The sequence below is a fragment of the Oncorhynchus gorbuscha genome, linkage group LG03, assembly GCF_021184085.1.
Source record: "Oncorhynchus gorbuscha isolate QuinsamMale2020 ecotype Even-year linkage group LG03, OgorEven_v1.0, whole genome shotgun sequence".
In the NCBI taxonomy this organism is placed as follows: Eukaryota; Metazoa; Chordata; class Actinopteri; order Salmoniformes; family Salmonidae; genus Oncorhynchus; species Oncorhynchus gorbuscha.
In genome coordinates, this window is record NC_060175.1 from 40,652,245 (window position 1) to 40,675,537 (window position 23,293).

The window sequence follows — 23,293 nt, forward strand, 5'->3', positions numbered from 1 at the left end:
TTGAACAGCTGTGTCCCAATTGTTTTGAAGCTCTTGTCCAATTGATTCGGTAGTGGCCACAAATGTGCTAGGCTGTGACTGAACCCACGTGTACCAGGAAAACACTGGTTAGGGCAACTGTCCTGTTGATAAGTCAAATGTAATCAAACTGATTGTGGCTGTCAACCAGCACAATGGGTTGATACTCTCCACACATCCATCATGCTAGTTAATTGCACATGCCATTTTCCACAATGGTGTCTTTGTTACTGCACATTTGAGTTATTTAGCAGATACCCTCATCCAGAGCGATTTACAGTAGTGAATGCATCCAGTTTTATACCTTTTCATACTGGTTCACTGTGGGACTCAAACCCACAACCCTGGTTTTGCAAGCACCATGCTCTGCCAACTGAGCCATGCAGGACTACTGCTGTGTTAGTCTTTCACAGAATATGACTGAACAAAACTAATAGGCCTGCACATTTAATGCACTCAAGACCAGGTGAATCCTCCAAAGTTAGAATGGTGAGAGCATGGTGTATGAAATCTGTAAACCCATCAACTCATGTGGTCATCTGCAACAGGACATGCCTCTTATATACACTGCTAGTTAAAGAGGGTGTCTATGTGGCCCCTGAGCCTGGTTCATAAATCTCTCCATCCATGACTGTCAACCAGGTCATACATCTCTGGGGAGCCAGTTGCTGAGCCAGGGGTGAGTTGATGAAGTGCCCTACAGCAAGTGCCTAAGTCAGGAGCCTGCCTTTTTATACTACCATGTCAGTTCAGTAAATAGAATCAAACATTCATACTTTTCTCATCCAGCTAGTGCCAGGCCCCAGATGGTTTACTCCTGGATTAGCAGCCAGGGCAGACCAATATGCCCTCCTGCCCTCCTAGCATTTGCATTAGCCTATTAGTGTGAAATGGTTGGCTGGTTATGGCACCAGTTTATCATGGTGCAAAAATGACATCGCGTTAGGCCCACCTTTGTAATGTATTGTTTTGTATGTTAAGTATTTTTCTTGAATTTCATGTTGTTTGCGTGTAAGAGTTTTATGCACTGTGGATAGTTGGGGGTTTGCATTTAGCCTGTCATTAATACCAAAATGCCTGTGTCTGAGCTTCTTTCTGATAGTAGCCTATGGAATCAATACATGTACATTATTATGTTGCATTTATTTAAAAAAGTTTCCAACAACATTTCTGACTTTGGAACATACAGAAAAGGTTAATGAATGTAGTCATGGGTGTTTTGGAGCAAACTGACTCACAAAGTAACTTTTTTTGTGTTGGTACAAAGTAACTTTTTTTGTGTTGGAACTGGATCTTTAGTTGGGGGATTTGATTTCAGTAATGCAGAACTTTAGTAAAATAAGCAACAACTAGTGGTTAAAAAGGGAGGTAAATTGCATACAAATAGCTATGGAATGTGTTAATAAATACACCTTGCTCCTATTATATTCCAGTTGGTTCTTCATATGTTTTAGATTTATTTTCTCTGAGTGTATCAATCAGTTCTGTTCTATAATTGTGCATATAGCATCTTCCTAACCATGCATGTGCCTGATGCTTTGATGAGAATGTTCTTCATATAGACCCAGCCAAGCTTGACAGCAGTCTAATGAACTTCAGGATTGGCAAGGGCCCTCCACAAGCTATGGAGGGAGAGCAGAGGACCCACAGTACAGTAGCTTCTACTGTTTGCTGTCACAGCCATACACTCCACCACTCACTGCCTCAAACTCATTGTTGTCCTTCCCATTGTCCTGTTCTTGGTCATGTCACTAGCGCTGTCCCCGTGTCTCAGTTTTACCTTTTGCTACTGCCTCTGACATTTCTCTTTGTCTTGTTTCCTTTTGAAATTGTTTCGTCCTTCAATGAAATTGAAAGATTAGCATGGGCTTTTGTGTGCCTACTAAAGTCATCCCTGATTGGTGGGGGCTATTTCTGGAGACTCCAATGTGAAAGCTGACACCATTTTTGACCGTGTGTGTGTGTGTGTGTGTGTGTGTGTGTGTGTGTGTGTGTGTGTGTGTGTGTGTGTGTGTGTGTGTGTGTGTGTGTGTGTGTGTGTGTGTGTGTGTGTGTGTGTGTGTGTGTGTGTGTGTGTGTAATGCTTACCCAAGTAAATGTGTGTTTTATGTGTTTACTCTGTCACACTTGTTACCACTGCATTTCTGTTCAACTGCACATGTATGTTCTAATTACACTGTCATAATAATATACTGTGATCTCATAATATTTATGGTGCATGAAAAAGAATAGCAAATCACAAAGGAGCTGTAATGTTACATCAGCTACCAGATTATACCCTGCCACCACCAGGCTTCTGCTGACTTTCCCTAAACTGACCCACAGTACAGCTATCTCACCCACACACCATCACTCTGTACCCTTAGATCGAGACTGCACTGCCGCCATTTATTACCACTAACTCCCAAGACCCAGGAGCAGGAAAGTGAGCTCACAGTCAATGACTACTACTCTGATTCTATCATGAAGTCATACAGTCCACAATTCAGAATGCTACACTATAACAGCATTTCCGCTACTAGAAAGACCAACATCAAATCAAATCTAATGTTATTGCTCACATACACATGGTTAGCAGATGTTATTGCGAGTGTAGCGAAATGCTTATGCTTCTAGATTCGACAGTGCAGCAGTATCTAACGGGTAATATCTAACAATTCCACAACAAAACTTAATACACAAAATCTAGTAAAGGAATGGGATGAGAATATATAAGTATAAAATATACGGCTGAGCAGTGACAGAGCAGCTAAGATGCAATAGATAGAAAGGGATATAGTATACATTATATACAGTGAGGGAAAAAAGTATTTGATCTCCTGCTGATTTTGTACACTTGCCCACTGACGAAGAAATGATCAGTCTATAATTTTAATGGTAGGTTTATTTGAGCAGTGAGAGACAGCATAACAAAAACCAGAAAACCACATGTCAGAAATGTTATATATTTATTTGCATTTTAATGAGGGAAATAAGTATTTGACCCCTCTGCAAAACATGACTTAGTACTTGGTGGCAAAATCAATTTTGGCAATCACAGAGGTCAGACGTTTCTTGTAGTTGGCCACCAGGTTTGCACACATCTCAGGAGGGATTTTGTCCCACTCCTCTTTGCAGATCTTCTCCAAGTCGTTACGGTTTCGAGGCTGACGTTTGACAACTCAAACCTTCAGCTCCGTCCACAGATTGTCTATGGGATTAAGGTCTGGAGACTGGCTAGGCCACTCCAGGACCTTAATTTGCTTCTTATTGAGCCACTCCTTTGTTGACTTGGCCGTGTGTTTTGGGTCATTGTCATGCTGGAGTACCCATCCACGACCCATTTTCAATGCCCTGGCTGAGGGAAGGAGGTTCTAACCCAAGACTTGACTGTACATGGCCCGTCCATCGTCCCTTTGATGCAGTGAAGTTGTCCTGTCCCCTTAGCAGAAAACCACCCCCAAAGCATAATGTTTCCACCTCCATGTTTGACGGGGTGGATTGTGTTCTTTGGGTCATAGGCAGCATTCCTCCTCCTCCAAACACGGTGAGTTGAATTGATGCCAAAGAGCTGCATTTTGGTCTCATCTGACCACAACACTTTCACCCAGTTGTCCTCTGAATCATTCAGATGTTCATTGGCAAACTTCAGACGGGCATGTATAGGTGCTTTCTTGAGCAGGGGGACCTTGCGGGCGCTGCAGGATTTCAGTCCTTCACGAAGTAGTGTGTTACCAATTGTTTTCTTGGTGACTATGGTCCCAGCTGCCTTGAGATCATTGACAAGATCCTCCCGTGTAGTTCTGGGCTGATTGCTCACCATTCTCATGATCATTGCAACTCCACAAGGTCAGATCTTGCATGGAGCCCAAGGCCGAGGGAGATTGACAGTTTTTTTGTGTTTCTTCCATTTGCGAATAGTCGCACCAACTGTTGTCACCTGGTCTTGTAGCCCATTCCAGCCTTGTGTAGATCTACAATCTAGTCCCTGACATCCTTGGAGAGCTCTTTGGTCTTGGCCATGGTGGAGAGTTTGGAATCTGATTGATTGATTGCTTCTGTGGACAGGTGTCTTTTATACAGGAAACAAACTGAGGTTAGGAGCACTCCCTTTAAGAGTGTGCTCCTAATCTCAGCTCGTTACCTGTATAAAAGACACCTGGGAGCCAGAAATCTTTCTGATTGAGAGGGGGTCAAATACTTATTTCCCTCATTAAAATGAAAATCAATTTATAACATTTTTGACATGCGTTTCTCTGGATTTTGTTGTTGTTATTGTGTCTCTCACTGTTCAAATAAACCTACCATTAAAAGTATAGACTGATAATTTGTCAGTAGGCAAATGTACAAAATCAGTAGGGGATCAAATACTTTTTTTCTCTCACTGTACATATGAGATGAGTAATGTAAGATATGTAAACATTCTTGAAGTGGCATTATTAAGGTGACTAGTGTTCCATTTATTAAAGTGGCCAATGATATCAAGTCTGTAGGTAGGCAGCCGCCTCTCTGTGCTAGTGGTGGCTGTTTTACAATCTGATGGCCTTGAGATCAAAGCTTTGGAGTAAATGCATGTGAGGGTGCCTTTGTGTGTCCTAAGACATAAGTAGAGTGAGCTATAAACACCCTCTCAATGATGGGAGAAGCCTGAAGTCACTCTTCACATTTGCGGTCAGGGCACCATTAACTGTCTATTTCCATAAGGAGCCTGTCAGAGAGAGTGGCCTAATGTGTGTTCCTGTAAATGCTGGACTTCTCAGGAATGAGAGGGTCATGAATCTCCCTTCTAATGGAGCGGTCCGGTGGCCAAGACCTTGCAAGAAGGTCAGAGCGGTGCTGCCTGCCCGCCGTCCACGCTTCAATGTGGGCACAGTGTGCCAAGTGAGGCTGCAGTCTAGTTCAAACTGGTCCTGGTGCCAGCTGTTCTTTGCCACATGCCACAGTGATCCCCCTCATCACCCGGTATGAAGCAGCCACCTCTGGAAGACATCACAGAGCATTAGAACAATAGCTGCCAGAACGCCAGAGGATTCTCTCTGGGATCACACACTTAGATGTGGTGCCTTAAATACATTTTTACATGTGCAGACATAATGTGTTTGTCTCAATTGCATTGATGGTAGTGGCCATTTCTGGTAAACTTGGTGGTAAATAATGGCGGGTTTCACATATCAGCAAGGAGGAGAATTAGATGTCTTGAGATGGAAACAGCAGATTTTCGCTCTCAACCTTCCTGTAGGTCTTAAATAAACAACTGCATTTCTTGTCATCTCAGCCAATTTTATCATGAGTGCATTTGAAAGAGCTGTAGCATTAGCTGAGTTGTCGTAATGATGACATGCCTGGCAGGCTGCAAACAGATTTGATTTAACACTTAATTTTTTCTCTCTCAAAAGATAGTTAAAATTATTGACACCCCTGTTTTCAATACATTTCAATACCTCACTTTGCGAGGATAACAGCACTGAGCCTTTTTCTAAAATGTTTTATGAGTTGAAGAACACATTGGGTAGGGATCTTAGACCATTCCTCCATACAGAAACAGAAGGAAAGAAATTCCACAAATTAACTTTTAACAAGGCACACCTGTTAATTTAAATGCATTCCAGGTGACTTCCCAAGCTGGTTGAGAGAATGCCAAGAGTGTGCAAAGCTGTCATCAAGGCAAAGGGTCGCTAATTTGAAGAATCTCAAATATATTTTGATTTGTTTAACACTTTTTTGGTTACTACATGATTCCATATGTGTTATTTCATAGTTTTGATGTCTTCACTCTTATTCTACAACGTGGAAAATAGTAAAAATAAAGAAAAACCCTGGAATGAGTAGGTGTGTCCAAACATTTGACTGGTGTTGTCACATGCACCAAATATAACTGGTGTTTTACCATGAAACGCTTGCTTACGAGCCCTGCCCAAAATAATAATCCAAATAAAATAGTAACACAAGAATAATACCAATAAATACATGAGAATGGAACTATATACAGGGAGTACAAGTACCAGATCATTGTGCAGAGGCATGAGCTATTTGAGGTAGATATGTACATAAAGGCACTCACGCTGGTACTGGTGCCAAGTGCCCCTAAGCCACTACTGTTTCTCCTTGAAATTAGAGAATAGTCCAAGAAACCAAATATTGTACATTAAAGTGACTAGCCATCAGGATAGATAATGAAATATGGAGTGAAATACTTCAACTATGACAGACAAAATGAGAAAAAAAATCAGAAAATCACATTGTAGGATTTTTAATGAATTTATTTGCAAATTATGGTGGAAAATAAGTATTTGGTCACCTACAAACAAGCAATATTTCTGGCTCTCACAGACCTGTTTTCTCCTCTTTAAGAGGCTCCTCTGTCCTCCACTTGTTACCTGTATTAATGGCACCTGTTTGAACTTGTTATCAGTATAAAAGACACCTGTCCACAACCTCAAACAGTCACACTCCAAACTCCACTATGGCCAAGACCAAAGAGCTGTCAAAGGACACCAGAAACAAAATTGTAGACCTGCACCAGGCTGGGAAGACTGAATCTGCAATAGGTAAGCAGCTTGGTTTGAAGAAATCAACTGTAGGAGCAATTATTAGGAAATGGAAGACATACAAGACCACTGATAATCTCCCTCGATCTGGAGCTCCACGGAAGATCTCACCCCGTGGGGTCAAAATTATCACAAGAACGGTGAGCAAAAATCCCAGAAACACACGGCGGACCTAGTGAATGACCCACAGAGAGCTGGGACCAAAGTACCAAAGCCTACCATCAGTAACACACTACGCCGCAAGGGACTCAAATCCTGCAGTGCCAGACGTGTCCCCCTGCTTAAGCCAGTATATGTCCAGGCCCATCTGAAGTTTGCTAGAGAGCATTTGGATGATCCAGAAGAATATTGGGAGAATGTCATATGGTCAGATGAAACCAAAATAGAACTTTTTGATAAAAACTCAACTCGTCGTGTTTGGAAGACAAAGAATGCTGAGTTGCATCCAAAGAACACCATACCTACTGTGAAGCATGGAGGTGGAAACATCATGCTTTGGGGCTGTTTTTCTGCAAAGGGACCAGGACGACTGATCCGTGTAAAGGAAAGAATGAATAGGGCTATATATCGTGAGAATTTGAGTGAAAACCTCCTTCCATCAGCAAGGGCATTGAAGATGAAACGTGGCTGGTTCTTTCAGCATGACAATGATCCCAAACACACCACCCGGGCAACGGAGGAGTGGCTTCGTAAGAAGCATTTCAAGGTCCTGGAGTGGCCTAGCCAGTCTCCAGATCTCAACCCCATAGAAAATCTTTGGAGGGAGTTGAAAGTCTGTTTACCCAGCAACAGCCCCAAAACATCACTGCTCTAGAGGAGATCTGCATGGAGGAATGGGCCAAAATACCAGCAACAGTGTGTGAAAACCTTGTGAAGACTTACAGAAAACGTTTGACCTCTGTCATTGCCAACAAAGGGTATATAACAAAGTATTGAGATAAACTTTTGTTATTGACCAAATACTTATTTTCCACCATAATTTGCAAATAAATTCATTAAAATTCCTACAATGTGATTTTCTGTTTTTTTCTCCTTCTCATTTTGTCTGTCATAGTTGAAGTATCCCTATGATGAAAATTACAGGCCTCTCTCATCTTTTTAAGTGGGAGAACATGCACAATTGGTGGCTGACTAAATACTTTTTTTGCCCCACTGTATATATAAACTGAAATATCACATTTACATAAGTATTCAGACCATTTACTCAGTACTTTGTTGAAGCACCTTTGGCAGCGATTGCAGCCTTGAGTCTTCTTGGGTATGACACTACAAGCCTGGCACACCTGTTTTTGGGGAGTTTCTCCCAGGTTGGGAGGTCTTTTCAGGTCTCTCCAGAGATGTTCGATTGGGTTCAGGTCTGGCCTCTGGCTGGGCCACTCAAGGACATTCAGAGAATTGTCCTGAAGCCACTCCTGCATTGTCTTGGCTGTGCACTTTGGGTCATTGTGCTGTTGGAAGGTGAACCTTCGCCCTAGTCTGAGGTCGTGAGCGCTCTGGAGCAGGTTTTCATCAAGGATCTCTGTGTACTTTGCTCTGTTCACCTTTCCTTCGATCCTGACTAGTGTCCAAGTCCCTGCCGCTGAAATACATCCCCACAGCAAGATGCTGCCACCACCAGTCTTCAACCTAGGGATGGTGCCAGGTTTCCTCCAGACATGACACTTGGCATTCAGGCCAAAGAATTCAATCTTGGTTTCATCAAACCATAGAATTTTGTTTCTCATGGTTTGAATGTCCTTTTGAATGTGCCTTTTTGCAAAGTCCAAGCTGGCTGTCATATGCCTTCTACTGAGGAGTGGCTTCCGTTTCGCCACTCTACCATAAAGGCCTGATTGGAGATGGTTGTCCTTCTGGAAGATCCCTCTATCTCTACAGAGGAGCTCTGTCAGAGTGACCATATGTTGCTTGGTCACGTCCCTGACCAAGTCCCTTCTCCCCCGATTGCTCAGTTTGCCAGGCGGCCAGCTCTAGGAAGAGTCTTGGTGGTTCCAAACTTCTTCCATTTAAGAATGATGGAGCCACTGTGTTCTTGGGACATTCAATTCAGCAGAAATGTTTTTGTACCCTTCCGCCGATCTGTGCCACGACACAATCCTGTCTCGGAGCTCTATGGACAATTCCTTTGACATCGTGGCTTGGTTTTCGCTCTGACATGTACTGCCAACTTTGGGACCTTATATATACAGATGTGTTCCTTTCCAAATCATGTCCAATCATTTGGATTTACCACAGGTGGACTCCGATTAAGTTGTAGAAATATATTAAGGATGATCAATGGAAACAGGATGCAACTGAGCTCAAATTTCGAGTCTCATAGCAAAGGGTCTGAATACTAACATAAATAAACTATGTCTGTTTTTAATTTTTAATACATTTGCCAAAAAATTCTAAAAACCTGTTTTCACTTTGTCATTATGGGGTATTGTGTGTAGATTGATGAGGAAAACATTTATTTAATCAATTTTAGAATAAGACTGTAACATAACAAAATGTGGAAAAAGTCAAGGGGCCTGAATGCACTGTATATGGTGTGTGTATATTTTGCTTTGCGTAGGGTCAGAGCAAGATAGAGTCAGCGCAGATAGTTTGGGTACTATTATTGACTATTGAGCAGTTTGACTATTTAGCAGTTCTGGGGGTAGAAGCTGTCTTGGAGCCTGTTGGTCTGAGAGTAAATGCTTCGGTACCGTTTGCCGGACACACGTGGGAAGATGCATCCAGCTTATCCAGTGGTGAATGGGAATGTATAGATAGACATTTCTATGGGTCTCTCATTGATAATGAACCTTGGAAGCACCTAGTGTCTGTGTGGCCCCTCTTGACTAGCCTGGCTAAATGGAGGATAAGTGGATTGCAAGCCAATGTTTGTGCTATGGAGACGGGGAACCCCTCCTCCCTACTCAGTGTCCCTCTGGGAGTGGTAGGCTGCAGGGCTAGTCTAGTGTTGGCTGGCTGATTGACTCTGATACATGTGCTGCATATTTCATGCCCTCCAGTCGGTGTTTGTGTGTGAGGAGGCACCGTGGGAGTGTCTCTTTATAGTGATGTACTGTCTACTGTCTAAGGCAGTCTCCCTGGCCCTGCTGTCTCTCTTACTCCTCTGTGACCCACTATGGCAGCATTGAAGTCTGGAGCACCGTTATACACTGTTGTCAGCATGCTTATATGTATACAACAATATTGATACAATACAATTGACAGAGAAGTAGCAGCCCACTAGGTTAAGGTTTGAGCCGTGCCTGGCCAACAGGATATAAGGTAAAAGGGGAGGATGGTAAAGTGATGACTAACAGAAGCCCCATGAAATCTGTATGTGTTACAATAAGAGTCAAAGTTGTGAATACGTGTATCATGTGGTTCTGAAGGCCATGTTTGTGTTTGTGTGTGTCTAGATGAGGATGAGGATGGTCAACGTAACACTGTCCCGCTCACACCTCTGGACAGCTTTTTCACTGACAACGACTCCCTCAAACAACAGAAGAAGAAGAAACCCAAAAAGATGAAGGAGGGAAAGATGCCCAAAGTCAAGAAGAGGAAAAAGGAGGTAAACCCTTATCAGATTACAATCATGTCATGCAGAATAACACAGAACCTCTAAAAAGCTACAGTAGATGTTGTGCCGTATACTGTAGTACTTGAGCAGCCATTTATATTGGCTGGGATTGAACTCCGATTTCTTTACTGGGGTACAATATTTGGTTTCTTGGACTATTCTCTAATTTCAAGGAGAAACAGTAGTGTCTTTGGCTTAGGGGCACTTGGCACCAGTGCCAGTGTAAGCTGTGGGCTTTGAGTGCCAGTGTAAGCTGTGGGCTTTGAGTGCTAGTGTAGATTGTGGATCAGGAGAAGCGCCTGTCCCTGTGGCAGTCAAAATGGGCGGTCGGTCAGGAGTGCTAGAGCGTGTGCCAGTAGGTTCCAACAACAACATTGTGACAGAGCTATTCTGACAGCAGAACTCTACCAGGCATTAGTTCCTGGCATTCAGAAAACAAGCTTTAAACAGCAGCACTGAGCTGAGGCTCTCCACATACCACACCACCACCATATATCAAAACAGACAACAAACCACTCCTGCATTTTATTTGTTTCCACGACTGCTCCTTAGATTCTTGGCTATTTGAGGTTAACCACAAGTGTGCCTTGAAAGACATCATAGTGAAGTCAGGGGAAAATGTTTGGTGCAACACAGTGACAGTGAGCCGGAGTAAAGTGTTTGGTGTAAAACATCCCTCTGCCATTTGAGGGCCTTGCTCTTTATACAGTTTGTGTTGGCTTTGCGGTGCCTGTTTCTCATTTGTGTGTCCCCTGCTTGTGTTCGCGTTTGATCAGTGTTCTGAACTGTGGCGGTGACAGAGCAGGGATGTCCCTGTCCAGGGCTGCCAGCTGCACTGTGAGGAGCTCTGGTGGCCAGTCTGTCACCGGCCCTTTGGCTGGCCACGACAAACACTGAGCATTGGACCCTGCTGTGCTAATGAGGGGTCTCCCTGTCTCTTTCCTCTTTCTCACACACTCTCTCTTTCTCTCCATACCGCTCTCTTTCCATGCTCAGTTCACAAGCTCTGCTAGACAGTACACTGTACGTGTTTATCAGGCAGCACTCTCTGTTAAGGGAAACCACAACTAGCTGTTATTCACTTACAATCTCTCCCCAAAGTCTACTGTCAGACATAGGCCACGGATCAATGGAGGTTACAGCCCTGTCAGTGGGCCTCTCTCCCCCAGGTCAGTCTCAGAGCTGAGAAAGCAAGCAGTGCTCAGACTCCCTCAAGCAGGGCCCAAGCACACATCACAGGAGAGCTGTTAGCACTGATGACTGGCTAGATCAGTTTTAAGGAGAGAAATCCCTTTAGGGGGACTGCGAGTTGATAGACAGCAGTGTCCCCCCCCCTGTTGCACTGTACAATTGTACGCAGTTGGGTGTTTATGGTATCGTAAGGATGTGAAGTTTGTGTATTCAATCTGACATTCATTTCTTAAATAATGGTTGCACATTATACAATTAGTATGTACTAATTTAATTTAGTACTGAAACTAGATGCTGAACAGAAATGAAGTTGATACCAAAGGGAAGTGGTTATATATAGGAATAAACCATTTGGTTATGCTTTAGGACTTTATTTACTTTTCATGATCTCCCAGGAGAGTCCTCCTCTTTCTTTCCACGCTGGTCTTATGTATCCTGTGATGTGTTTGTGTACCATTGAACCCTGTGTGTGCCGTCAGTGGTTGGGTTAAGTCACTTCTCTGCAGTTTCTCTCTCTAGATTAACGGAGGTTCTGCTTCTCTGCTTCTACTACTTCCACCACCCCTCCACCCTTTTTCATTTGGACCTCCCTCCAAACTCATTCTCTCTCCTTCTCTGTATGCATAAATGAGATTTGTCTAGACGGGCGCTGGAACACAGGCTCTGCAACCACAGGCCTCTGCATAACAAGCTCGTTATGCAAACGTGTCTGATTGGATGGCACTGTTTCATTGGCTGCTGCTGCTATAGAGTGAGGGTAAGAGAGAGAGAGGGTAAGAGAGAGAGAGCTCCAGACTCTGCACGGGTTGGTCGCCATGGCAACACAGACGGGCTGGCGGTGGAGTTGGCGGGCGCTGCGGCAACGTGAGCCTTTCCCCTGCGCCACAGAGCGAGACGCCTGCGAGTCTCTCTATGGATCCACACAGGCCTACTGTGCAACAGGCAACAAGCTGCACACAGCTCTTTCATGCACACACACACACACACACACACACACACACACACACACACACACACACACACACACACACACACACACACACACACACACACACACACACACACACACACACACACACACACACACACACACACACACACACACACACACACACACACACACACACACACACACACAAGCCAATGCCAGTGCTCACTCATACACTTTATCTATAAACGTTCATCTGTGTAGCCTTCCAGATGTTGCCATAGCGAGGCCATGGAGACAATACCTGCCCTAGTCTTATTGACTGTGGCTGGGAGGGGGAGATGTGATTGAGCAGCTGCTCAAGGTGTATGATGCTGTGTTGTTGCAGTTCTCTGTGTAAGCAGCAGCCAGTTTAGAGGTAAACAAGCCTCTGATCATTCAATAAGATATTCAATTGATGAAATGTGACTGACCACCTCGATTCCGTCTTATATAGCAAAATTTGAAATGGTGTTTCTTACATTGGATAAAAGTAGAGATTCAGCTACAAAATGGTGTATCATACACTGCAGTTGAGGAACACTGGGAAAGTGCATTTGAGGAGCATTGGTAAAGTAATTCTGCTTTGAAAGTTGATACATTTGTAACCACACTTTTTAGAAAATGGCCCTATTGGAGAGCTCTTCTTTGTCTACACCAATTCAGCATCATTCACACTCTCTTAAGCTTTAGCCCCACCCATCTCTTTACAGATTTACATATGGGGCAATGTGATAAACATACTGAGTAAGGTATTGTAGTAAACAAGCAAAGATTTCAAGACTACAGTGGAAAGTAGTAGCCTAAAATAAGGCAAAACTCAAGGTAAAAATTTGAGGTTGACCGATTATGATTTTTCAACGCCGATACCGATACAGATTATTGGACGACCAAAAAAAGCAGATACCGATCAATCGGCTGATTTTTATATATATATATATATATATATATATATATATTTGTAATAATGACAATTGCAACAATACTGAATGAACAATGAACACTTTTATTTTAACTAATTATAATACATAAATAACATCTATTTAGTCTCCAATAAATAATGAAACATGTTCAATTTGGTTTAAATAATGCAAAAACACAGTGTTGGAGAAGAAAGTAAAAGTGCAATATGTGCCATGTAAGAAAGCTAACGTTTAAGTTCCTGACAACATATGAAAGCTGGTGGTTCAATATTCCCAGTTCTTCAATATTCCCAGTTAAGAAGTTTTAGGTTGTAGTTATTATAGGAATTATGACGCGTCGACTATTTCTCTCTATACCATTTGTATTTCATATACCTTTGACTATTGGATGTTCTTATAGGCACTATAGTATTGCCAGCCTAATCTCGGGAGTTGATAGGCTTGAAGTCATAAACAGAGCTGTGCTTCAAGCATTGCTAAGAGCTGCTGGCAAACGCAGTAAAGTGCTGTTTGAATGAATGCTTTACGAGCCTGCTGCTGCCTACCACCGCTCAGTCAGACTGCTCTATCAAATATCAAATCATAGACTTAATTATAATATAATAAACACAGAAATACAATCCTTTGGTCATTAATATTGTCAAATCCGGACACTATAATTTTGAAAACAAAACATTTATTCCTTCAGTGAAATACGGAACCGTTCTGTATTTTATCGAACGGGTGGCAACCCTAAGTCTAAATATGGCTGTTACATTGCACAGCCTTCAATGTTATGTCATAATTACGTAAAATTCTGGCAAATGAATTACGGTCATACAGTTCGCAACGAGCCAGGCGGCCCAAACTGTTGCATATACCCTGACTCTGCTTGCACTGAACGCAAGAGAATTTACACAATTTCCCTAGTTAATATTGCCTGCTAACATTAATTTATTTTACCTAAATATGCAGGTTTAAAATATATACCTCTGTGTATTGATTTTAAGAAATGCATTGATATTTATGGTTAGGTACATTTGTGCAACGATTGTGCTTTTTACGTGAAAGCGCTTGTGTTACATCATCACCCATTTGGCGAAGTTGAAGTAGGCTGTGATTCGATGATAAATTAACAGGCACCTCATTGATTATATGCAACGCAGGACAAGCTAGTTAACCTAGTAATATCATCAACCATGTGTAGTTAACTAGTGATTATGTTAAGATTGATTGTTTTTTATAAGATAAATTTAATGCTTGCTAACAATTTACCTTGGCTCCTTGCATCCACCAGGTTCTTTTGATTCTACACTCGTGTAACAGGTGGTCAGCCTGCCATGCAGTTTCCTCGTGGATTGCAATATAATTGGCCATAATCGGAGTCCAAAAAGGCAGATTACCGATAGTTATGAAAACTTGAAATCAGCCTTAATTTATTTGCCTTGCCGATTAATCGGCCAACCTCTAGTAAAAATACAATGTATCTAGTTCTAGGCCTATATCCCAATCTAACTTTGGTGTAGGTCATGTTTTTCTTCACTTTACTGTCTCTGGTAAACACGTGTGTAAATAATGGGTCATGTGAACAAAATGCTATACCTACCCCCCAGCCACATCTAGCTAAGTGGATGGGTCATTATTGTCTAGACATGTATGCATGTTCATGAAATACAATAGATGGCCATAATCACCCCTAGACACACCTGGCTAACTTGATGGATCATGTAACCATCTGGCGAAGTGAAGTCTTTTGTTTTGGCATGTAGCTAGTTAGCTAGCTAAACAATGAACTATAATCCCAACCCTTACCGTACAAATTGATTATCATAGCTAGCCACCATGCATGAAATGCTGTTGTGTGAATATTCAGGTAGCTAAAGCTAACCAACTAACTTCAATGTTAGCTACTGTAGCTAGCTAACATTAGGCTATATATAGCAATGCAAATAGCTTTCTGAGATACAAATAATATTACTACACAGATCATACACGTAATGTTAGCTAGTGAGCCAGAAAGCTGACGTTCGCTAGCTAATGAACAGTATGCTTTAACTTGCAATGAAAACGACTTTCTGACAAAATTAGAAACTTATAATATCTGAATATTTTGTTAGACTCTTACCCGTATACATGGTTCCAGTCTGCTTCACGGAAGACTGGAACCACTTTAACTAAGTAAGAGCTGTGTCGTTTCTGTTTTGTTTTTGAGCTACAGCTTGTTTGGCCCATTGTGTCAAGTCACTCTGGTTTTCACTGACCCTGTGCATAAAGCAGTCCATCACAACATTTCCCCACTGATCTTTGTCAATAGCGCCTGCTAAATTCAGGGTATCATTGTTGTTGAGAGCAATAGCAACACTTTTGCATTTCTCCATGGCTAACATTATATTTTTCAAAAAATCCACAGTAGCAAGGAATATCCATACATTTTAACCTTTATTTAACTAGGCAAGTCAGTTAAGAACAAATTCTTAATTTCAATGATGGCCTGGGAACAGTGGGTTTACTGCCGTGTTCAGAACGACAGATTTTTTATCTTACAACCTTTCGGTTATAGGCAGACGTGGGCTCCGTGGCAGACCAATTCGAACTCATCTCCCGGCATGTCCAGCCTATCCATTATCTCAGCCAATTGTGGCTAGTGTGAAGGTTCCTGGCTTTTTCGTGGCTAAACCAACTAGGCTTGTAATTGAACCGTTTCATTAATATTTACAGATGGCATACACCTTTGTTATAAAGGCACATGAAAGTTCACACAGATGGCATACACCTTTGTTATAAAGGCACATGAAAGTTCACACAGATGGCATACACCTTTGTTATAAAGGCACATGAAAGTTCACATGTTCCAGAAGGCATTCCTGCCAAAAAAGCATTCTGATAAAAAATAAATGTTTACGTTCAAATGCCTCTCCTGTGAAGTAGTGATGTGCGACATATGCCTAGCTTCCTGAAATGGTTACAAATGGTCATCATTATCCAGATGGTATGGGGGACTATCTTTCCTCTTGAAGTACAGACTGACATATGCCTAGCTTCCTGAAATGGTTACAAATGGTCATCATTATCCAGATGGTATGGGGGACTATCTTTCCTCTTGAAGTACAGACTGACATATGCCTAGCTTCCTGAAACGGTTACAAATGGTCATCATTATCCAGATGGTATGGGGGACTATCTTTCCTCTTGAAGTACAGACTCTGTATGTTAGTGTTATTTGCTGACTCATTGTCTGTGCATCAAATGTCTCCTGAATGATTGACAGGCAGAGGGGGTGAGATTATAAGTGAAAGTAATGATAGTGTTGAGACGATAAACAATGTTGTATCTGTGTGTGTGACAGGGAGGAGGAGGTGGAGGAGTAGGAGGTGGTGGCAGTGACTTGAAGGAGCAGATCCCTGAGCGGGAGGATGACCGTCCACTGCAGGGTCCAGAGATTGGCTCAGAGAGCGAGAGCAGCACCTACGCCTCTACCACAAAGAAGAAGAAGAAACCTAAGGATAAGAAAGAGAAGAAACCCAAACGGAAGAAGAGAGAAGAGGAGGAGGAGGATGACGATGATGATGATGACGAAGATGATGAAAATAATAAGGTACAGTAAGAGTGCCTCTGTTAAAACATCTCTGTCTAGTTTGATATGTATTTGATATTATTTGGGGCCTTTGTGGATTTATAGACTGAACTCTTACTTCAGTGTTGTTGTGCCCCAGGAGCCCAAGTCGTCCAGTCAGCTGATGCAGGAGTGGGGTCTGGAGGATGTGCAGTATGGCTTCACAGAGGAGGACTATACAACCCTCACCAACTACAAGGCCTTCAGCCAGTTCCTCAGGTACTATACATGTAGGATCATCATTTACTGCCTTTCTTGTCTATGGATGGCTGTCATGGCTGTGTAGCTTAGTTGTAGTTTGAGTATATCCAAATAAAACTGTATAGAGATACTGGAGCAGTGTGGTGAACACTGGACTGTTTGTTAGAGAGATAGAGATGTTGTGGCTGTGTGTGACAGCCTGGAAGCTCAGAGACTGAATGCATTGACCGAGTATCTCAGAGAGACCAATGTGCCGAACCACAAGACATTGGTTGACAAATCACAATCAAAGTACTCACACAACAGAGAGGGGACGTCACACAGATGGGTCACCACTAGTTCAGGTGATTGTTACAGTATATAATTAACTAAGAAAATAACAAGATAGAAAGATTACAGTGTTCTTTCTCTTTCCCTGACTTTCCTCAGGCCACTTATTGCCAAGAAGAACCCTAAGATCCCCATGTCAAAGATGATGACAGTGTTAGGGGCCAAGTGGCGAGAGTTCAGCGCTAACAACCCCTTCAAAGGCACCTCTGCAACTGCTGTGGCTGCTGCGGTGGCTGCTGCCGTGGAAACGGTCACCGTTGCCTCACCCACCTCTGTCAAAGAGATCACTACACTGTCAAGTTCTCAGCCTGGGCAAATCAGAAAAGCCAAAACCAAAGAGGGAAAGGGTAAGGGCTGTCATTAAATAATTCTGTATATCAGTATGTATTGAAATGTACTAATAAAGTACCCTCTATACCTCTCTGGCCTGTGCTGAATGTTGTTGTCCTATAGGGCCTGGGGTTCGACGGAAAACAAAGACTGTAAAGGAGGTAAAGAAGAAAAGTAAAGGGAGGAAGACCAAAACAAAGAAGAAAGCATCCTCGGTAAGGTTTGGTGCGGCACGTCTTATTTCTTACCTTAAGTCACATAACTATGACTTGAGAAGATACAGTAGATTGTTCTTCCCACACTCAGGTATGGATGAGGTACAGTGTGTGTGCTTATTGTCTTAGTTAAACAGCACCCAAAATACACATTTTGGGGTTTTATGTCCAAACTTGTGTGTGAACATTATTGGCTCTCATTGCTGATTGACTGTGTGGTTGTGAATGACTCGTGTCTGTTGGCAGAGTGAGGAGGACTTTGGGCTGGAGGAGTCGGACTTTGATGATGTCAGCATCCACAGTGCCTCGGTGCGCTCTGATACCTCAGGGAATGCCAAGAAGAAAGCCCGGAAGGGTCGGAAAAAAAGGAAAAGTATGCAATGTCCGTTATCTACACTAACCAGTTCCACTAGTTTATACTGTATATCTTCCTACCTTTTCATAACCCTCATAACCTAATGACTGTTACTGCTGTGTGTGTGAAGACACAGACTACATTAACTTTTATCTGTGTTTCCTGTCTTGTGTTCAGGAGAGGATGGGGATGGCTATGAGACAGACCACCAGGACTACTGTGAGGTGTGCCAGCAGGGAGGGGAGATCATCCTGTGTGACACCTGTCCCAAAGCCTATCACCTGGTGTGTCTGGACCCTGAGCTGGAGAAAGCTCCCGAGGGCAAGTGGAGCTGCCCCCACTGTGTGAGTAGTACACCTTAACCTGGACTATCACTAAACACAACAGAAGTATATCATCCCTATCACATTGTAGAAAAATATACATGATCACTATCCCTCATCTGTGCATTCAGGAGAAGGAGGGCATCCAGTGGGAGGCCAAAGATGATGACGATGAGGAAGAGGAGGTTGCGGTTGAGGAAGAGGACGACCACCTGGAGTTCTGCAGAGTGTGTAAAGACGGAGGGGAGCTGCTGTGCTGTGACACCTGCCCCTCCTCCTACCATATCCACTGCCTCAACCCTCCACTGCCTGAGATACCCAATGGGGAGTGGCTGTGCCCACGCTGCATGGTGAGTGACAAGTTCTCCCACCAGTCAGTGTGATGATCCAGTTGATGAACCATGTTATTTGTGAGAATGCACTTGGCTCTCCATTATTAAAATAGACTGCTGGAAACAAAATGAAAATGTCATTCTCTGTGCAGGCTCCCAAGAGAGAACAGAGAGATAATACCATGCTGTCTCACACAACTCTCTTTTCCCCTCTAGTGCCCACCTCCAAAGGGGAAGGTACAGAGAATTCTCCACTGGATTTGGGGGAACCCCCCCTTACCAACTGAGGTGCCCCCTGGCCCCAATGGAGAGACTGTGGACCCGCTGGTAAAGCCCCCCCTGAAGGGCCACCCGGAGAGGGAGCTGTTTGTCAAGTGGGCTGGTCTCTCCTACTGGCACTGCTCCTGGGTCAGTGAACTGCAGGTGAGACACACATTTGTCTGTTTGACTGCTGCTGAGGGGTTTGCCAGTGTTTGAAAGTCAGCCATGGTCAAATATACTGGCTTACTCTCACTTTAAAAATCTAGCTTGCAGAAGTTACAAGACTCTACATTTGCTACAGCATATTGTCACAAATACGACAATAATTTTCTGCAGCATCGTTGGTTAAGCCATGGTCTTGTCTGTGGTGTGTGCAGTTGGAGCTGTACCACGCGGTGATGTACCGTAACTACCAGAGGAAGAACGACATGGACGAGCCACCTCCGTACGACTACGGCTCTGGGGAGGAGGAGCTGAACAACGAGAAGAGGAAGAGTAAAGACCCAGAGTACGCTGCCATGGAGGAGAGATTCTACCGCTACGGCATCAAGCCAGAGTGGATGGTCATCCACAGGATCCTCAACCACAGGTGCCCACCCCAGACACACACACCTTCCTCTCCCTGTCGGGACATTCTCTCCCCCAGACTCACGCTCAGCACTTGATATACAGTGGAATAAACTAGAGACCGGAATCTCAACCATACATTTTTGTCCCAGGTTTGAAATATGTAATTGCAACCTTTCCTTTTGTATTCTGAAGCTCCCAGAGTTGTGATTGTTATTGTTCATTGCGTTCTCCACAGTTATGATAAGGATGGGGATGTGCACTACCTGATCAAGTGGAGAGACCTGCCCTATGACCAGTGCACCTGGGAGGTGGATGACTTTGACGTCCCTGAGTATCACAACGCCAAACACTCCTACTGGGACCACAGGTCAGCTCAGAACTCAAACTTTTCTCTCTCTCTCTCAATTCAATTCAAGGGGCTTTATTGGCATGGGAAACATATGTTAACATTTCCAAAGCAAGTGAAGTAGATAATATACAAAAGTGAAATAAACAACAAAAATGAACAGTAAACATTACACTCACAGAAGTCTCTCTCTCTCTCTTTCACTGTATCTCTCTTTCTCTCTCTCTTACGCATGCACATACAGACAAAGATATTTCACACGAGTTCACAACCAGAGTAGACTGTTTGTTGACGTCTCCTGTGATTTGACAGGGAGCAGATGATTGGTGACGACCAGCGCCCTTTAGTGGTGAGAAAGGGAAAGAAGGGCAAAGAGGAGGAGAAGAGGAGGGAGAGAGAAATCCCTCCTAACGCTCCAATCATAGATGTGAGTGGGAATCATTACTAGGGACGAAAACATACTGTACTATTGGCTTAACAATAAGCTGATACACCTTTGGTTGTTCTTTCCCCGTTACTAGCCTACCATCAAGTTTGAACATCAACCCTGGTACATCAATGCCACTGGGGGAACCCTACACCCGTACCAGCTGGAGGGGTTGAACTGGCTGCGGTTCTCCTGGGCACAGGGCACAGACACTATCCTGGCAGACGAGATGGGCCTGGGCAAGACTGTCCAGACCATCGTGTTCCTCTACTCACTCTACAAAGAGGTGGGTGAGGAGGACAGGCTCATACAGAACAGGGGTCTATTTGTTTATGAAATGTTCCATGACATTATTAAGTAAATACAATACACAATAGAATCAGTAGTGATGAAAGTAGTAATGCAATATCTGTTGTGTATATCATCAAACAGTGTCCTTAGTCATGACTGAAACACGGCTGAAACATGTCCTCCCCTCTCAGGGTCACTCCAAAGGGCCATACCTGGTCAGTGCCCCCCTGTCCACCATCATCAACTGGGAGAGGGAGTTTGAGATGTGGGCCCCAGACTTCTACGTGGTGACCTACACTGGGGACAAAGAAAGCCGGGCGGTCATCCGGGAGAACGAGTTCACCTTCGAGGACAGTGTGGTCAAGACAGGCCGCAAGGTCTTCCGTATGAAGGTATCCCCATAAAATACAAATGTATTGAATCTCAGTAAACATCGACAAGCATGTAATTTACAGGCCAAAGGAGAGTGGTGGTCATATATAAGACTCTCTGTTTTGGTCTTGACAGAAAGACACGGCCATCAAGTTCCATGTGTTGCTGACGTCATATGAGCTAATCACCATCGATCAGACCATTCTGGGCTCCATTAACTGGGCCTGTCTAGTGGTGGACGAGGCCCACAGACTGAAGAACAACCAGTCAAAGGTAACCCACCTCAAAGTAAACCAATGCATTCAACAAATGGATGTAATTGTTGTTTTTTTTGTCACTGGTGAACGGTAAATTGGCTAATAGTGTTTCTTAAGGTCCAAATTCTGATTTCTTTACAATCTATGATCAGTAACTTATCTATCTCCTCTCTTCCAACATCATCAACCTTGCATAGCATTATGACTCAACTCTATTTGTGGCTTGGCTGAGTGTCTAATGTCGCTGTCACTGTTCCACAGTTTTTCAGAATTCTCAATGGGTATAAGATCTACTATAAGCTGCTACTGACTGGCACTCCTCTGCAGAACAACCTGGAGGAGCTGTTTCACCTGCTCAACTTCCTCACCCCAGAGAGATTCAAGTAAGAGCTGTGCTGTACTTCCTCCTGTGGCCATCCATTAGCCTGGCAGCCTGCCTCTTGGTCCTCTTACCTGCTGCAGTAGCTGAGAGCAAAGACCTAATGCTGAGGGAGATTCAATTGTTACCACGGTGTTCTCCTTTCAAATCCCTGCATACTAAGGCTTACAGTACAGCCTAAAGCCATGGCGGACACTTAAGCGTCAGTTGCTCCTCTTAACATCGACTGGAACAAATGGGGATTTGTGCTGTCTTTAAATGGTGTCTATAAACGGTTTTGCTGTGTCTGTGCTCGCTCTGTGTGCAGTAACCTGGAGGGGTTCCTGGAGGAGTTTGCAGACATCTCCAAGGAGGACCAGATCAAGAAGTTGCATGATCTGCTGGGCCCACACATGCTCAGGAGACTGAAGGCTGACGTCTTCAAGAATATGCCTTCCAAGACAGAGCTCATTGTACGAGTGGAGCTCAGCCCCATGCAGAAGTTAGTTAGTCCTCTTCTAGTACTTTTCTGTTGAACCTCCCATTGTTGTATAAAACCCCTTCAGAGTGGTTCCCCCAGGCCTAATCCCGCCTTTCATGTTTGACCTCTGACCCACAGGAAGTACTACAAGTTTATCCTGACGCGGAACTTTGAGGCGCTCAACTCCAAGGGCGGGGGCAACCAGGTGTCCCTGCTCAACATCATGATGGACCTGAAGAAGTGCTGCAACCACCCCTATCTGTTCCCCGTGGCAGCTGTGGTGAGGGAGGGAGGAGAGATGGGATCCCTCTGGGTAGAGGGAGGGAGGGGAGGGGAGGGGAGGAGACAGGGCAGAGGGGGTAGACCATGCTAAGACCTGCGGGGAGGGACTGATGTGCGGGGAGGGACTGATGTTTCGGAGGAATTGTATTTCTAAATGTGTGTGTCATTGGAGGCTGCTGAGGGGAGGACGGTTCATAATAATGGCTGGAATGGAGTGAATGGAATGGTATCAAACACATTGGTTTCCATGTGGTTGATACCATTCCATTGACTCCATTCCAGCCATTATTATGAACCGTCCTCCCCTCAGCAGCCTCCACTGGTGTGTATTGTAGAAGTTGATAGGCTGCCAACATGCAGGTATGTTTGTTTATCAGTGAGAGTTGACTGTCTGTGTGTGAGTGGCTGTGGCCTCTTGTTGGGTTATTTGCTCATTGTGTATACGCAGGAGGCACCAGTGTTACCCAATGGCTCTTATGATGGGAACCAGCTGGTCAAGTCCTCAGGCAAACTCACCCTGCTCCAGAAGATGCTGAAGAAACTCAAAGATGAAGGACACAGAGTTCTCATCTTCTCCCAGATGACTAAGATGCTGGATCTGCTTGAGGACTTTCTGGAATACGAGGGCTACAAATATGAACGCATTGATGGAGGCATCACAGGGGGACTACGACAGGAGGCTATCGACCGCTTCAACGGTGAGTTACGCTGCTGTTCTGTCATTCTCCAGCAGGGAGCAGCACAAACAGCACTCACACTCGCATACTCACCCATTGACTATGTGCCTTGAT

At 43.8% G+C, this 23,293-nt stretch overlaps 1 protein-coding gene across 5 annotated transcripts in view; it reads left to right on the plus strand.

The window, feature by feature from the left end:
- Window positions 1-23,293, plus strand: part of LOC124031379 (chromodomain-helicase-DNA-binding protein 5-like) — a 37,256-nt gene that overhangs the window by 1,138 nt on the left and 12,825 nt on the right. For all 5 annotated transcript variants that reach the window (XM_046342531.1, XM_046342533.1, XM_046342532.1 and 2 more), the window contains exons 2-20: window positions 9,938-10,089; window positions 16,505-16,753; window positions 16,872-16,990; window positions 17,402-17,649; window positions 17,756-17,847; window positions 18,094-18,220; window positions 18,380-18,546; window positions 18,657-18,875; window positions 19,074-19,280; window positions 19,496-19,707; window positions 19,924-20,055; window positions 20,347-20,461; window positions 20,556-20,747; window positions 20,944-21,144; window positions 21,260-21,397; window positions 21,643-21,764; window positions 22,068-22,241; window positions 22,359-22,500; window positions 22,951-23,200. In XM_046342531.1, coding sequence (XP_046198487.1) covers window positions 9,938-10,089; window positions 16,505-16,753; window positions 16,872-16,990; window positions 17,402-17,649; window positions 17,756-17,847; window positions 18,094-18,220; window positions 18,380-18,546; window positions 18,657-18,875; window positions 19,074-19,280; window positions 19,496-19,707; window positions 19,924-20,055; window positions 20,347-20,461; window positions 20,556-20,747; window positions 20,944-21,144; window positions 21,260-21,397; window positions 21,643-21,764; window positions 22,068-22,241; window positions 22,359-22,500; window positions 22,951-23,200 — 3,258 coding nt within the window. The remainder of the gene's footprint in view (window positions 1-9,937; window positions 10,090-16,504; window positions 16,754-16,871; window positions 16,991-17,401; window positions 17,650-17,755; window positions 17,848-18,093; window positions 18,221-18,379; window positions 18,547-18,656; window positions 18,876-19,073; window positions 19,281-19,495; window positions 19,708-19,923; window positions 20,056-20,346; window positions 20,462-20,555; window positions 20,748-20,943; window positions 21,145-21,259; window positions 21,398-21,642; window positions 21,765-22,067; window positions 22,242-22,358; window positions 22,501-22,950; window positions 23,201-23,293) is intronic.